Here is a 16,962-nt window from a genome sequence, read left to right as displayed (position 1 = left end):
GAGAACAACTTATTCTTTTTTAAATTAAATTTATTAGGGTGAAATTGATTAATAAGATCAAATAGGTTGTAAGTGTATATTTCTTAGACACATAATCTGTATATTGCATTGGGTGCCCAACACCCACAGTCAAATCATTTTCTGTCCCCATGTATTTGGTGCCCTTGATCCACTAGTACTCGCCTACGCCCTTCCCTATGGAAACCACCATACTGTTGTTTGTGTCTAAAGAAATCTCTGTTGCCCATTAAATAAATTGGAATTTCTAAGTATTTCTGAGTAAGGTTGGAAAAACTGTAAAAGTAAGAATAGAGACACGGGAAAACTATATAACAGAGCAGAAAGCTTAATAAAGTGGTTACTTAAATTGTATAGAGAAGATGCAACAAACAAATGGAAATTCCAGGACATAAATAAAAAAGCAAGTTCTACAATGACATGATGATTAAAGAATAGAAATGTCTGGCTCCAAGACTTTGATCCCTGCAATCATGGGCACTTCCTCATCCCTAGCACAACTGGACCTTTTATGCCTGTCATCCCAACAAATCTTTTCAGAGCCTCCTTTATGTCTTTGTTCTTCAGACTGTAAATGAAAGGATTGAGCATGGGTGTGACCACGGCATACATCACTGAGGCTGTTGCACTTGAGTGTGAGCTTTGGGTAGCAGCAGAGCTGAGATACACTCCTAGGATTGTACCATAAAATAAGGAGACAACTGAGAGGTGAGATACACACGTAGAAAATGCTTTATACTTCCCCTGAGCTGATGAGATTCCTCGTATGGAGGACACTATCTTAGAGTAAGAGTAAATGATACAAACAAGGGGACCACCACCCAGCAGCACAACCCCAAAGTACATCACCATGGTATTAAGAAAGGTGTCAGAACAGGCAAGTTGGACAATCTGATTGAGTTCACAGAAAAAGTGAGGAACTTCCAAGCATGTACAGAAGGACAGTCGCAACACCATTAAATTTTGTAACAAGGAATACAGGGCACTCATGATCCAGGACACCAGAACCAGCAGTCCACAGAGCCTGGGGTTCATGATGACTGTGTAGTGCAGGGGGTGGCAGATGGCCACAAAACGATCATAGGCCATCACGGTCAAGAGGAAGTTGTCCAACACTGCAAAGAGTATGAAAAAATACATCTGTGTGATGCAGCCTTCATAGGTGATGACTTTGCTCTGTATCTGGATGTTCACCAGCATCTTTGGGACGGTGGTGGAGGTGAAACAGATGTCTACCAAGGACAGGTTGGAGAGGAAGAAGTACATGGGTGTGTGGAGATGGGAGTCTGAGCTGACAGCCAGGATGATGAGCAGGTTTCCCAACACAGTGATCAGGTACATGGAGAGGAAAAGCCCAAATATGAGGGGCTGCAGCTCTGGTTCTTCTGAAACTCCCAGGAGAATAAATTCTGAAATTGAGGTATCATTGCCTTGTACCATGTTGTAGACGTGATGACTAAGAATGAAAAAATTATATGATTAATTTCCATAGAAAACATCCTGAGTAAAGTTGTAATGCTATCATTTAGAGCAAGCATGTCAAACTCTCGGCTGGTGGGCCACAGCATGTGGTCCACCGGTGCAAGTTTGACATACTTGATTTAGAGATAACCAAGATGGCAGAGTAGGTAAATGCCAGTACTCACTGCCTCTCACAACTACATCAAAATTATACCTAAAATACAGAACACCCATCATTCAGAACCACCTGAAAGCTGGCTGTATGGAAGTCCTACAACTAGAAAAGTAAAGAAGAAAACACAATGAGACTGGTATGAGGAGTGGAGGGGCAGAATGGCTGGTCCAACACCCACATGTGCCTTTTTTTTTAAATCAGGAGGGATATATATCTTGGCTGCAGAGGCTCCACCATGAGGAGCAAAGGGTCTTAGCCCCACACCAGACCCCCCAGCCCAGGGTTTCACAGCTGGAAAGAGAAGTCCCCATAACTTCGGACTATAAAAACCAGGGCGGGGGTGGGGATTGTGGCTGAGTGACACAGAGGCTGTTGAAAACCCAAGTGTTCCTCTTAAAGGGCTGGCACAGGAACTTACTGGGACTCAATCCCTCTGAGCTCCAGAGCTGGGGGGCTTTGGGAGACCCAAACATATACAGGGAGGAAATGGATTATCTGGCATTGGGGCACGAACTCAGGGGTGGCTTTCTTCCAGACTGGGATGCGCACAGGGTCATTGTTTCTGTTCTTGGACCCTTACCGTCACAGGGATGATTGGCAGCCATTTCTGAGTCTCCATAGGCATGGCCTACACTGTTTGCTCCACCCGGGTGATTCCCTGAGACCCTGCCCCATCCAATTGGCAGCCCCACCTAAGCTGTTTGCAGCAGCTTTTCCATATGAATGGCCTGTCCTGGCTCAGGCTTCAGACTGTCCTGAAATCTCTCAAACAAGCTGCAGCTGGCATCAGCATGCCCCAAACCTATCAATAAAAGGCCTAACACCCATCACTAGTACCAGGCTACCTTGCTTCAGAGCTGGGCCTCACCTTGGCACTTCCAAGCCCAATTCAATTAGTAGCCATCAGCAGACCTCTGCGTAGCTCCTGCCAGGTGGCCCCAAGCAATGGCTGACTTTGCACCTCCTGGGAGGCCACAGAGCCAATGCACCTGGTGGACTGCTTTAGACCATAGCAGGTTACAACTCTACTCATCCACAAGCTACATACTCAAGGGGCAGACCTTGTGAGCACCTAAAGCCCCACTGAAGCAAATCCTTCTCCATAAGGATGTCTCCAGCGCACCTGCTCTACCATTGTAATTGCAGCTGGTCCTCAGAGCCAATTGGCCTGGAGGTCAATTCCTCCCCGTGAGGCCAACAGCCATCAAGGCTCAACTACAAGGCTGTGCAAATGGCCCACACAGGGCACAACTAGAGAGCCCAGCTCAGGTGACTGGGAGGCTGAGCCACTGGGCCCTACAGGACACCTAAGACACAAGGCCACACTGCCAATTTGAGGAGACATAGCAGCTCTACCTAATACACAGAAACGAAAACAGGGAAGCAGCTAAAAATGCAGAAACAAAGAAACATGTCACAAGTGAAAGAAATGGAAGCAAGTAAACTACTGGATACAGAGTGCAAAACAATGGTATAAGGTTACTCAAGGACCTTAATGAGAGCTGCAAGGGTCTTAGTGAGAGCTTTAAGGGACTTAGTGAGCCTTTCCAGGATCTTAGTGAGAATTTCAAAGACAATGAAAAAAGAACAATCAGGAATTAAGCATACACTAACTGAAATAAGAATTTACAGGGATTCAGCAATATACTAGTGGATTCAGAGAATCAAAGCAACAATTTGGAATATGAAGAAGCAAAAAACACCCAAAAAAGAATCCAAAAATATGAAGATAATATAAAGAGCCTCTGGGACAACTTCAAGCATACCGACACCCACATTGTGGGGTTACCAGAAGGAAAAGAGAGATAGGAAGATATTGAAAACCTATTTGAAGGAGTAACAACATAAAGCTTCCACTACCTGGTAAAAGAAATAGAATTACAAGTCCACGAAGCACAAAGAGTCCCAAACAAGAGGAACCCAAAGAGGCCCACACCAAGACACATCATAATTCAAATGCCAAGGGCTAAAGGGAAACAGCGAATCTTAAGAGCAGCCAGAGAAAAGCAGTTAGTTTCCTAAAAAATGAGCATCCATACGACTTTCAGCTGATTTCTCAACAGAAACTTTGCAGGCCAGAAGGGAGTGGTAAGAAATATTCAAAGTGATGAATAGCAAGGATTTACAACCAAGATTACTCTACCCAGAAAAGCTATCATTTAGAACTGAAGGTCAGATAAAGAGCTTCACAGACAAGAAAAAGCTAAAGGAGTTTCATCACACCAAACCAGTATTACATGAAATGTTTAAGGGTATTCTTTAGGAAGAGGAAGAGGAAGAGGAGATAGAATATGAAGAAGGAGGAGGAGGAGAAGAAGAAGAAGAAGAAGAAGAAGAAGAAGAAGAAGAAGAAGAAGAAGAAGAAGAAGAAGGAGGAGGAGGAGGAGGAGGAGGAGGAGGAGGAGGAGGAGAAGGAGAAAAAAAAGAAATATGAACAATAAAATGGCAATAAATACATATCTGTCAACAATTGAATTTAAAAATCAAAATAAATGAATAAGAAATCTAATGAACAAAATAAACTGGTGAATAAAATAGAATCAGGGGCATGGAACAGACTGAAGAATCTCTGAGGGAAGGGGGGAAGGTAGGTGGGTGGGAAGAGATTAACCAAAGATCTTACCTATGAATGGGATTGGTGAAGGCCTAGGGTGGGACAAGAACTGGGTGGAGGGGGACATTGGAGGGGGGGGGGAGACATCTGTAATACTCTCTACTGTAAAGATTTATAATTTTTTAATTAATTTAAGGGAAAGAAGACTCACCACATCAACCTATAACTAATACTAACTCTCAAGATAAACCAGTAAAATAATGGGCACATCAGAATTGTGATACTTTGCTAGTATTTATTATCAGAAAACTGGGCAGCAAGTGTGGCTATGAGCTCTATGGCTGTTCCATGGAGGAGGGTAGAATATGCGAATAGACAAAATACAACAAATAAATGGACCAAATTCATTGAAAAAAAAAATGGATAAAAGACTTAAATGTATGTCATGAAACCATAAACATCCTAGAAGATAACAGGCAGTAAAATCTCAGACATTTCTCACATCAATATTATTGCCAATATATTTCCTCAGACAAGGAAAAAAAATAAAATAAACAAATGGGACTACATCAAACTAAAAAGCTTTTGCACAGAAAAAGAAACCATCAGCAAAATGCAAAGGAAACCCACTGAATGGGAGAACATATCTGCCAATGACACATCTGATAAGGGGTTAATTTCCAAAATATATAAAGAATTCATACAACTCAACACCAGGAAAAGATAAACAACCCGATTTAAAAGGGAAAGGGACCTGACTAGACACTTCTCCAAAGAGGACATACGCCGGTACATCTGGCCAATAAACATATGAAATAATGCTCAATATCACTCCCCATTAGAGAGATGCAATGAAAACTACAAAGGGATATGACCGCACACATGCCAAAATGGTTATCATCAATAATTCAACAAACAACAGGTGCTGATGAGGATGTGGAGCAAAGGGAACCTTCATGCACTGTTGGTGGGAATGCAGACGGGGGTGGAGGGGTGCAGTCACTGTAGAAAACAGTATGGAGTTTCCTCAAAATATAAAAAAGAGAACTGCCTTTAGACCCTGTGGTTTCAGTTCAAGGATTATATCCTAAGAAACCTGAAACACTAATTCAAACGAATATATGCACCCCTATGTTCATTGCATTGTTATTTACAGTAGCCAAGATCTGGAAACAGCCCAAGTGCCCACCAGTAGGTGAGTGGATAAAAGAGCTGTGGTATAAAAGATAAAAAATAAAGAAAAAAATCGCTGTGGTATGTTTATACAATGGATTACTAGTTAGTTGTAAAAAAGGGGGAGGGGAGTCTTATCGTTGGTGACAGCATGATGGACCTGGAGACTTTTATGCTAAGCGAAATAAAACAAGGAAAGACAACTACCATATGCTCTCACTTACATGTAAAAACTAATGAACAAAGTAAACTGAAGGACAAAATAGCAACAGAGGCACGAATACATGGAATGACTGGCAGCTGTCAGGGGGGTGGAGGAAGGGAGTACTAGATGAAAGAAGGTGAAGGGATTTGTTTTTGTTCATCAGTTTATGTGGTTCATTATATTCCACAAATGAGTGAGATCTCAGAGGGAAGGTAGGGTAGGGCGGGGGTAAGGGGGAGAGATCAACCAAAGGACTTGTATGCATGCATATAAGCCTAACCAATGGACACAGACACCAGGAGAGTGAGGGCATGAGTGGGGTGTTGGGGGGTAATGGGGCGATAAGGACACATAGGTAATACCTTAATCAATAAAGAAAACAATTTTTTTAAAAGAATGGAAAAAAGAGAAGAAGATGAAGGGATTAAGCAAAATACATAGAAACAGACAACAGTGTGGTGACAGCCAGAGGGAAAGGTGGATGGGGTGGAGGTGGGTAAAGGGGAAGAAAACGGGGACAGAAAGAGACTTTTGGGGATGATGGGTGCACAGATGCAGTGAATACATAATGTCTTATTGAGTTCTACACTTGAAACCTGTACCCCAATAAACTCAATTAAAAATCTGTTTGTATTTTGACTATTGTAAATAATGCTGCAATGATAATAGGAGTGCACATATCTTTTCAAATTAGCATTTTTGTTTTCTTCAGATAAATACCCAAGACTGGAATTGCTGGGTGTCCATCAATAGATGAATGGATAGTGAGTGTGAGATACGCACACATAACACACACACACACACACACACACACACACACACACACACTAGATTATTACTCAGCAATAAAAAAACATTGACATCTTGCCATTTGCAACAATATGGATGGGCCTAGAGGGTATTATGCTAAGTGAAATAAGTCAGGCAGAGTCACAAAAATACTATAGAATTTCAGTTACATGTAGACTAGAAAAAACACACAGAAAAAACATATGAACAGCCAAAGCAAAATGAAATCAAAATCATAGATACACAGAACAAACAGGTGGTTGTCAGATGGGAGGGGAGGAGGGAAAGGGTGGAGAAGGTAAATGGGAATAAGAAGTACAAACCTGCAGTTGTAAAATAAATAAGCCACGGATATATAGTGTATAGAATGGGGAATATGGTCAATAATATCTTAATAACTTTGCATGGTGAGAGATGGTTACTAGACTTACCGTGGTGACCACAGTGTAAGGTATATAAATGTCCAATTACTATGTTGTACACCTTAAGTTAATAAATATTGTATGCTAACTATAGTGTAATAAAGAATAAGAAATAAATAAAATAATAGTTGTAATTGTATAAAAATCTGTTTAATAAACAGAGGGTGAGAGAGAAAGGAATGAAATGAAATAAAGAGTTTAAAATGAACTCAAAAGATCAGGTGAAAGGAAGAAAAATCTTCCTTGGTTCTGGTAGCATTAAACCCTAAACATATTCCCAGGATGCCCAGCAAAATAATAAGAGAACAAAAAGAAACTTGTCTAAAAGACAAAAGAGGTGATATCTTTATGGTGTCACTTTACATATTGTACACCCAAAGCAAAGGAATAAACCAACCCTTCACAGAAGAAAATATAATGTGGCACATTTTAAATATCAAGCAGTAGAATACTTGCATTTTCTGTACCTATTTTGTAATTATAAAACCACTTCATTTTTTTATAATATGATAGAGGATGAGGTTAGCCCCTTTCTTCCTTTTCTGAAGTGGCACCTTTTCTATTATTTCTTGGGCTTTGGGTTTGATCTCTTTTGTGACAAACCCGGGGGGCACCCTCTGGTCCTGGTTCGGGTCTTCGTCCAACATGCAAGACCTCCCAGACCATGCTTTATACACCCTGCCCACACCATGACAATTTTTACACTGAATAGCTTTCTTCATATGATTCTTCCTGAGGACATTATTTTAAGCACACATTTATTTCATTATTCTCTGTCCTCACTGTTATGCTGCATGATCCAAAAGAGCAGGATGTCACCTGCTTTGCCCACATTTGGAATTTTCACAGAGGTATGTGCATAGATATGCACTCACATAGAAACAAAATTAAGAATGTGAACAGTGACAACATGGAAAGAATGAAGGGATAAAAAGCCAGGTTAAAAATAGTAGTTTCAAAACAACCAAAATAAACATAATTGAATGAAGAATCAAATATTAATTGAAACAATCCATAAAATAGCAATAATGTAATGATATCAACATCAGTTAATAATTAAATTGTAAAGACATATCTAAAAGAATAAAATACATGATGTTCTGTCACATGGCAAATGCTCAGTTATTATTCATTCAATGATTCTGGAATCAGGTTCCAATGTATATGAACATTTACCATATAGCAAGTTTGTCTTTCTAATGAATATTTGCAATTCCTCTGAGCCTTATTAAGTAACTTTTCTCATGTGAATACCCAGCATTAGAGAAGACACTGAAATGTACGGCTCAAGAACTGCTTTTGCAAGGTGCCATCTCCCTGCACTGGGCAGGGTCTTTTCAATAAATACAAAACATGCTCAAACACACCTCATCTTTGAAATTTAATACAAACACTCTCACTTCACTGCACTGTGCTCCACATCTAATACTCTATTCCCTGCTCCCCAAAGAGCAAAACTCCTCAGATATGTCTTCCTTTATGCATTTCATTCATTTTACAGCGTATACCCACACCCATCGCTTAATTGTCAACTATGGTCTTTGTAGAGTAGATCAAACAAACACATCTTTCTTAAGGTACTAAGTAAATTAATTACACATTAGTGACTTAACCAAGAATATAGACACAATACTTGCTTGTTTCTGGGCTAGGCTGATTAGGTTCACAGTGACTCAGGTAAAAGTTCTCAGGTTTCATCCTCTCTGACCCTCTCCTGATGTACCTGCTGGGCTCCCAGACTCACCTGGATGGATCTCTGAGAGGAAGGTCTCCGTGTGGAACTCCTCCCTGGATCGTTGATGATGAGACGGAAGCTCTGTCCCCACACAAGACAGCAGGAAGGAGGGAAGCATCAGTCCCTGAACCAGCTCAGGAATCAAAAGCAACAGCCATGTCCTGTTCATCAACATTGTACAAGCTGAGGGACTACACAGGGGAGATATTTACAGCTCTCTCTATACCTGCTCATCAGGCACATTTCTCTTGGGTTATTCCAGCATCTAAGCATGTGATTTCCCTGTGGGCCTCTGGAATAAACAGAAAGGAAATTTTTCCTAATGATTCTCTGATCCCAAGAGACCAGGTTAGAAGTCAAGTAAGTTTAGTTTTTATTTCTCCTTCTCCCTAATCTTTCTGCTTTCCAGAAGTCTGACCTCCTACCACCTTATCACAACCCCGAGTTAACATTTTCCCCAAAGTCTGAGGCCAAGAAACCCATCACTAGCAGGTCCGTGGGATCCTCAAGCACTAACTTGTGGTGGGGACACAGCCCTGATGGCTCTAAAAAGTTACTATCCTCCTCTCTAACAGGGGGAGAGCTGTGTTCCTTTGGATTCCTGACACATCTGTCAAAATGATTAGGGATTTTGTACTTATTTCACAAGGTAAGAGCTGTCATTAGGTCCCTCATTATAAAATACTAGAGGCCCGATGCGCGAAATTCCTGCAAGGGGCTCAGCCCTCCCAGCCCTGGATGCCTCGCAGCCTCAGCTGTCACTTGCAGCCCCATCTTCATCCAGAAGGTCGTCTGGAAGGTCGTTCAGCTGTTTGGTCTAATTAGCATATTAGCTCTTCATTATATAGGATATGTTAATTATGATGTACACTTAGATATTCCTTTTTTTAATAGCCACATTCTTTTTTTAAATATAATTTTATTGATTTCGGAGAGGACGCGAGAGGGAGAGAGAGATAGAAACATCAATGATGAAAGAGATCGGTTGCCTCCTGCACGCCCCCTATTGGGAATCGAGCCAGCAACTCGGGCATGTGCCCTTGACCAGAATCGAATCCGGAGCCTTTCAGTCCGCAGGCTGACGCTCTATCCACTGGGCCAAACCAGCTAGGGCTATACTTAGGTAATTCTGATGCCACATAACCTAAGCTTGGCATCTTATAAGCATCATTGGATTTAATTTTTGGAAAGTTCATTCTATAAGATCTATTGTGAACTCTATTCCCCTTTACAGAAATGGGGGGCTTGAAGGGGTTTAGTGATCTGCTCAAAGTTACAAGCTGAAGAAGGGATGGGTCCTGATTGGTATCTGTCATGTTGCTTTCAGTTTTCAAATTCTGGGCTAATGATTCCCAACCTGAAATGATTTTGCCCCAGGGGATACTTGGCATTTCTAGAGGGAGGTTGCTGAACCTAGTCTAGCCCAGCACTTCCTCAGCTTCAATGTGCGTCTGAGTCACCTAGGATTCTAGTTCTTCTGATATAATGAACCATCTCCCAGGAGGTGGTGATACTGCAGCTCCTGATCTGAGGACCACTCTTTGACCACGTGGCTTTGTGTCAGAGTCACTGAACCAAAATTTTATTTGTATGTTATTTGAATAAGTAGTGTATCCACTTATTCCAGAGGTTGTGATATATTCTGTGTTAGGTTCTTTTATATAAAGGTCATTGAACAAAGTCAAATAATAAGCTCCTGATTGCATTGCTTATAATTACATAATAAAGCAATTAAAAATTTTGTGTACTTTGTTGGAATTATACATACATGGACCCATGCAGTATGCATTCTTAAATTTTCTATGGCTCTTTTAATTTAGCAAATTTTGTATTTTAAATATGTGCACTTTATTGTATGCCTGTATATTTTAATAAACTACAATTTTTTTTAAATATATATATTTTATTGATTTTTTTTTACAGAGAGGAAGGGAGAGAGATAGAGAGTTAGAAACATCGATGAGAGAGAAACATCGATGTAAAAACAGAGAAGCATGTATAGAGTGTAAGTGACTGACATTATGCTTATGATTTATGAGACATCATTTCAAAGATACCCATGTTCAATAAACATATTGCCTGCCAATGCTATGACACGACTTCTCGATAAACCGGTTATGGCTAAACTACAATTTTTAAAAACCTTATGTCTCACCCTAACCGGTTTGGCTCAGTGGATAGAGTGTGGGCCTGCGGACTGAAGGGTACCAGGTTCGATTCCGGTCAAGGGCATGTACCTTGGCAGCTGATCGATGTTTCTCACTCACTGGTGCTTATAACTCTCTATCCCTCTCCCTTCCTCTCTGTAAAAAAATCAATAAAATATATATATTTTTTAAAAACCTTATGTGTCAAGGTAGGATCTAGAGCACAGTAGCTGAGTCACATTTTATCTAGGGTTGAAGATACATCTTCAAAGTGATTAGAAAACAGAGAACAGAGTGTCCTCTACGGGTATAAAAATAGTACAATTAAATATAAGCAGTTTATATAAACTCATTTTATTCTAAACTACAAGATTAACATACATATATAAATAAACTGACATAAGTTGATTCAAGATAGGGGTGTGGCACAGCCTCATGCAACATCAAGGATGAGCTATAGAAATACAGTGTAGAAACACTCAGCTGATGCAGGCTCAGGAGTATCTGAGCAGAGATCAGAACAACTCCCATCATATAAAGTCATTGAATAAGAAAGGCATAATAATAAACCATTTGGTTTAGGATGCTTGTTACATAGCAATAGCTAACTGATACAATAATCCAAGCAAACAGCACTGAGGGCAATTGCAATAATATAGTTCTTTTGATTTGGGACATATGCCTGGTATTTGGAGATAGCATTCATGTTTATATTCTTACACCAGTTTATTGCAGGAAACTGTACAAACAGGTGACTATAGTGAGGTTTTGTTCCAGGGAAATTGAACAGGCTGAAAGGACATGCGTGTCAGTGCAGAAAAATTGGTGACCCTGAATCAAATGCTGAGCAGGAATTCAAGCTCTCTAGTAAGACATCCTCTTTTTCATGAGTAAAAGAAATTCCTTAGCATGAGGGAGACATACAATAAATTATCAGTTTTTTAAATATATTTTTATTGATTTCAGAGAGGAAGGGAGAGAGAGAGAGAAACAGCAATGATGAGAGAGAATCATTGATTGGCTGCCTCCTGCACACTCCATACTAGGGATCAAGCCCAAAACCTGGGCATGTGCCCTGCCTGGGAATCAAACCATCAACCTCCTGGTTCCTAGGTCAACATGCAACCACTGAGCCATGCCAGCCAGGCATAGATAATATTGTTCATTCTACATTCCTATTGTAGTTATCACAAAATTTAGAAAAGGAGAAATATTTTGTTAGAGCTATAGAGAACTCACAATTGTAGACAGCACTAGAATTTTCATGGAAAATGATTCATTAAAAGATAAAATACACTAACCAATGCATAAAAATACACCCCAATGCATAAAAGCCAGTCTTTGATACTTCAATGAGTAGATATATAGCATATCTACCCAATTGAGTAGATATATAGCACAGAACAAGAAATACCTTGCATAATAATAAAATGGGTGACTAATAATTTTGCTTTCTCATTTTTAAGGTAATCTCTGACACTAAGATAGTATGCGAATTTGCCTTTCCATATACATTTCTGTGGGAGATATGTATTTGATAATTGATTTTTGCCATAACTACTGTAGGCATTCTGGACCCTGAGCTGAATTAGGCAATAAAACCAAGAAAGAAGGTAAAAACAGAGTACCATGTATAGAGTGTAAGTGACTGACATTATGCTTATAATTTATGAGACATCATTTCAAAGATACCCATGTTCAATAAACATATTGCCTGCCAATGGTATGACACGACTACTCGATAAGCACCCAGGTTGCCCTCAACCATGAAGTTCCCCTTTTAGAAAACACTGAGTAGCCCAGGTAACTACCTCATTAGTGATCCTCTTTCCTTCCCCTGCTCTCATTCCTGCTCTTGCAACTTCTCTATACAATTTAAGTAACCACGTTATTAAGCTTTCTGCTCTGTTATACAAACAGTTTTCCGATGCTCTTAGGTTTTAAATTCACGAAGAAAGGACTAATCTGCAAAACCCTATCTATCCTACCCTTGTGCCCCAATATAGGCAGAGCTCCAAGCAATTTTCTCTCTCTTTCTCCACATGACTGCCTTCTGTGGTCCCCGGAGAGTGGTGAGAGGAATGAATCTTGCGTGTTCATAGATTCCTGGTGGTTGTAGCAGTTATTAGAAGGACCACAAGGGCCATTTCAGCCATAATTGTGGTCTGTATAACAAGTAGCAGGGCCAGACCAACGCCCCAGGCATTCGTAGCCTACAGCATCACTACCAACAGGCTGGGACTTAAAGGAAACAATGACAAAGTCTATAGCATCAGGAAAAGCTGTTAAGATGCCAAGTTATAAAAAATGAGGGAAACAAACATGAAAACAGTGAATTTAGATTTTCCTGGAATGAAATTAGATAAATGGTCTCAGTAGCCAAGTGAAGTTTTGTCCACATTAGTAGTGCCACTTAGGATTATTCAATCGATAAAATAAGAACAGATTACATACAATGATGTATGTCATTGGAGAACAAATTATTCTTTTTTAAATTAAATTTATTAGGGTGAAGTTTGTTAATAAGATCCAATAGGTTATAAGTGTATATTTCTTTGATACATACTCTGTATATTGTATTGGGTTCCCAACAACTACAGTCAAATCATCTTCTGTCCCCATGTATTTGGTTCCCTTGATCCTTTAGTACTCGCCTACCCCCTTCCCTCTGGAAACAACCATGCTGTTGTTTGTGTCTAAAGAAATCCCTGTTGCCCACTAAATAAACTGGAATTTCAAGTATTTCTGAGTAAGGTTGGAAAAACTGTAAAGGTAAGAATAAAGACACAGGAGAAAACTGTTTATATAACAGAGCAGAAAGCTTAATAAAGTGGTTACTTAAATTGTATAGAGAAGTTGCAACAAACAAATGGAAATTCCAGGAAATAAATAAAAAAGCAAGTTCTACAACGACATGCTAACTAAAGAATAACAAGTTAAGGCTCTAAGACTTTGATCCCTGCAATCATGGATACTTCCTCATCCCTAGGACAACTGGACCTTTTATGCCTGTCATGCCAACAAATCGTTTCAGGGCCCCTTTTATGTCTTTGTTCCTAAGACTGTAGATGAAGGGGTTCAGCATGGGTGTGACCACCGTGTACAACACTGAGGCTGCTGCACTTGAGTGTGAGCGTTGGGTAGCAGCAGAGCTGAGATACACTCCTAGGCTTGTTCCATAAAATAAGGAGACAACTGAGAGGTGAGACGCACAGGTAGAAAATGCCTTATACTTCCCCTCAGCTGTTGGGATTCCTCGCATAGAGGCTACTATCTTAGAGTAAGAGTAAATGATACAAACAAAGGGACCACCACCCATCAGCCCAATCTCAAAACACACCACCATCTTATTAAGAAAGGTGTCAGAACAGGCAAGTTGGACCATCTGATTGAGTTCACAGAAAAAATGAGGAACTTCCAAGCATGTACAAAAGGATAGTCGCAACACCATTAAACTTTGTAACATGCAATACAGGGCACTCATGATCCAGGACACCAGAACCAGCAGTCCACAGAGCTGGGGGTTCATGATGACTGTGTAGTGCAGGGGGTGACAGATGGCCACATACCTGTCATAGGCCATCACCGTCAGGATAAAGTCGTCCGTCACTGCAAAGAGTATGAAAAAATACATCTGGGTGATGCAGCCTGCATAGGTTATGACTTTGCTCTGTGTCTGGATGTTCCACAGCATCTTTGGGACAGTGGTGGAGGTGAAACAGATGTCTACCAAGGACAGGTTGGAGAGGAAGAAGTACATGGGTGTGTGGAGGTGGGAGTCTGAGCTGACGGCCAGGATGATGAGCAGGTTTCCCAACACAGTGATCAGGTACATGGAGAGGAACAGTCCAAATATGAGGGGCTGCAGTGCTGGTTCCTCTGATAATCCCAGGAGAATAAATTCTGAAACTGAAGTATCATTGCCTTGTACCATGTGGTAGAGGTATGACTAAGAACTAAAAAAAAAATGATATGATTAATTTTCACACAAAACAACCTTAGTAAAAGTTGAAATGCTACCATTTATATTTTGTCATCAATAATCAATATAGTCCTAGCCAGTTTGGCTCAGTGGCGACCTCTCAGTGGATAGAGCCTGTGGACCAAAGAGTTCTGGGATCCATTCCTGTCAAGGGCATGTACCTTGGTTGCAGGCTCCTCCCTAGCCCGGACCCTGGTTGGAGCATAGGCAGGAGGCAACTATTTAATGCATTTCTCACATAGATGTTTCTCTCTGTCTTCCGCTCTCCCTAAAAAACAATAGAAAAATATCCCTGGGTGAGGATTAACAAACAAAAGAGAAAGCAAAAAAATTAATCAATGTACTTTTTTTATATTGGTCATCATAATGGATCTATCCTGACATCTCCGATTAGGAGGTTTTGTCCTACTTAGACCTTTTCCCCAGGAGAAAAAATTAGGTGTAAAAAAGAGTGAGTGAGGGTACTATTTTTTTTTTACTGGGAGTTCAGGAAGCCCTGCAAACAAGGTGACATTTGAACAGAGACCTCAAGGAAGACAGAGAGAAAGACACAAAGATATCTGGGGAAGTGTGTGCCCTGTTGGTGAAAGAGCCAAGCAAAGACCCTGAGAATGGCACAGTCTCAGATATTTAAGGCTCCAAAAGGAGCCAGCGCCCAGAGGGGTGTGAGCAAGAGGGATGAAAGAAGAGGTCAGAGAAAGTTGAGGAATGAGGTGGCCTCTTTGCTGTTGCTCAAACTTTAAGACACAGGGAAGCCCTTCATTACCTGTTGTTCCCTTCAATGTATCTATTTTGTTTCCAAAAAAAAAACCTTTCAGTTGGAACCACCCCTCATATCTACTCATTGCCTCACATTCTGGCACCTTTATTTTAAGGGTCACTTTTAGAGTGCATGGGCTCAGGTACTCCTGCCCTTCAACTGTTCAGGCCCCACAAAATACACAAGCACAAAACAACCAACACACACACACACAACAGACCCTCACAGTGTACTCTGACCTGCTAGGGTCATGTTACTACAAGGCTCTACTTACTCCAGCCACAAAAATTAGGAAAGAACTGATCCAAGGAAGGTGTCAACATCAGATTACCTTTACCCTGAAGAATGTGAAAATAGTATCAAACTCAGTTGGTAAGTCTCCCATGAACACGTAAGCATGGGTTCTGTACTCAGATGACCCTTAGGAGTTCTTTATATAACAAAACATAAAATGCACTTCAAAACAGAGAGAGGAAAGATATAGACATGTATGAGAAAAAAATATATATCTAAAATGCTCAGGCGATTCCAGAGAATTTGCGATGAAGAGCTAGCTACTTTGGTTCTGGCAGCATTCAAATTCCAATTATTATATCCCATGATGCCCAGAATAACTAATAAAGGAGCAAAAAACAATGAATTCTCAGAAAAAAAGGAATTATATCTTACAATGTTAAGATACCTTATTGATTTAACATCCCACTAGAAATATGAGCAAAGGGAATAAGTGCACGATTTACAACAGAAATGTACAACACATAAGAATAGCAGCAGATATTTAATGATGAAATGATTAAAGACTTTCTAAATGATATTAAGTGCAAAACTGTTGGAATCAGAAAACTGGTTTTAAATCTCAGATCTACCATATATTAGTTGTTTGTCCATGGAGAGCCAACTAAACCATTCTAGATTTTAACTTACTCAAATAATGCAATAGCCTTTGTCTGGAAGTTTGACAGATTTAGTTAATATATAATTAAAAGCTTAGCATAGTTCCTTCCTGTTAATTAATGAGTGGTTATTACTGGTCATGAACTGAGGTCTAATTTTTTCTTCAGCCTCTCCAATGTCTCTGTTGCTTCTCCACCTCTAGGTAATAAAATAATTATAAAGTTCATTAGCATACTCTTTTTGTATATTAAATACAATTCTCACGTGAGTACCCAACACGAGAGAAAGTATTGTGAATTGTATGTCTCAACAACGTTTGTCTCAAGAAGTGTTGCAAAGTAATATTTACTTCCCGTGGTCTGGGTATTTCTAATAAAAGCAGGGCATGCTAAAATGCATTCCAATTTAAACAATGAAAAAAAATGCCCTCAGTTCACCGGACAGGCCTTCAAACTTAATTCTCTTTTTACAGCTCCTCTTAATTGCAAAACTCAGATATCTTCCAATTTTACAGGAATCACTTTGAACCCCACGTTCCCTATTAGTTCTCATCCAATTGAATTGTAACAATGATCCTTGTATTTCTGAATCCAAAAGACGCTTCTTTTTTGACATATTAAAATAAATGCATTATAAATCAAAGAGCC

The 16,962-nt window shown here is 40.1% G+C and overlaps 2 protein-coding genes across 3 annotated transcripts; both read right to left on the bottom strand.

Annotated features, from left to right (window-relative positions):
- Nucleotides 1-489: 489 nt before the first annotated feature.
- On the bottom strand, nucleotides 490-7,141 carry LOC139009904 (olfactory receptor 7A10-like). Of its 2 annotated transcripts, XM_070414021.1 has the most exons (2): nucleotides 7,105-7,141; nucleotides 490-1,448 (listed from the first exon to the last, which is right to left on the bottom strand). In XM_070414021.1, exon 2 carries the CDS (start codon nucleotides 1,357-1,359, stop codon nucleotides 490-492), a length of 870 nt encoding a protein of 289 aa, XP_070270122.1. In that variant the 5' UTR covers nucleotides 1,360-1,448; nucleotides 7,105-7,141. The 2 variants fall into 2 exon arrangements, with proteins under 2 accessions (XP_070270122.1, XP_070270121.1); XM_070414020.1 differs by lacking the exon at nucleotides 7,105-7,141 and having other exon boundaries at nucleotides 490-1,458.
- A 6,503-nt stretch (nucleotides 7,142-13,644) lies between these two features.
- LOC139009903 (olfactory receptor 7A10-like) lies at nucleotides 13,645-14,613 on the bottom strand. The gene has a single exon (XM_070414019.1). The coding sequence runs from the start codon at nucleotides 14,611-14,613 to the stop codon at nucleotides 13,645-13,647; it is 969 nt and encodes a 322-aa protein (XP_070270120.1).
- Nucleotides 14,614-16,962: the final 2,349 nt, after the last annotated feature.

Source organism: Myotis yumanensis, unplaced genomic scaffold (assembly GCF_028538775.1).
Source record: "Myotis yumanensis isolate MYYU_CA2020_CCGP unplaced genomic scaffold, mMyoYum1.0.hap1 SCAF_5, whole genome shotgun sequence".
NCBI lineage: Eukaryota > Metazoa > Chordata > Mammalia > Chiroptera > Vespertilionidae > Myotis > Myotis yumanensis.
Note: the sequence above shows the minus strand (reverse complement) of the source record. Positions and strands in the feature narration are given on the sequence as shown.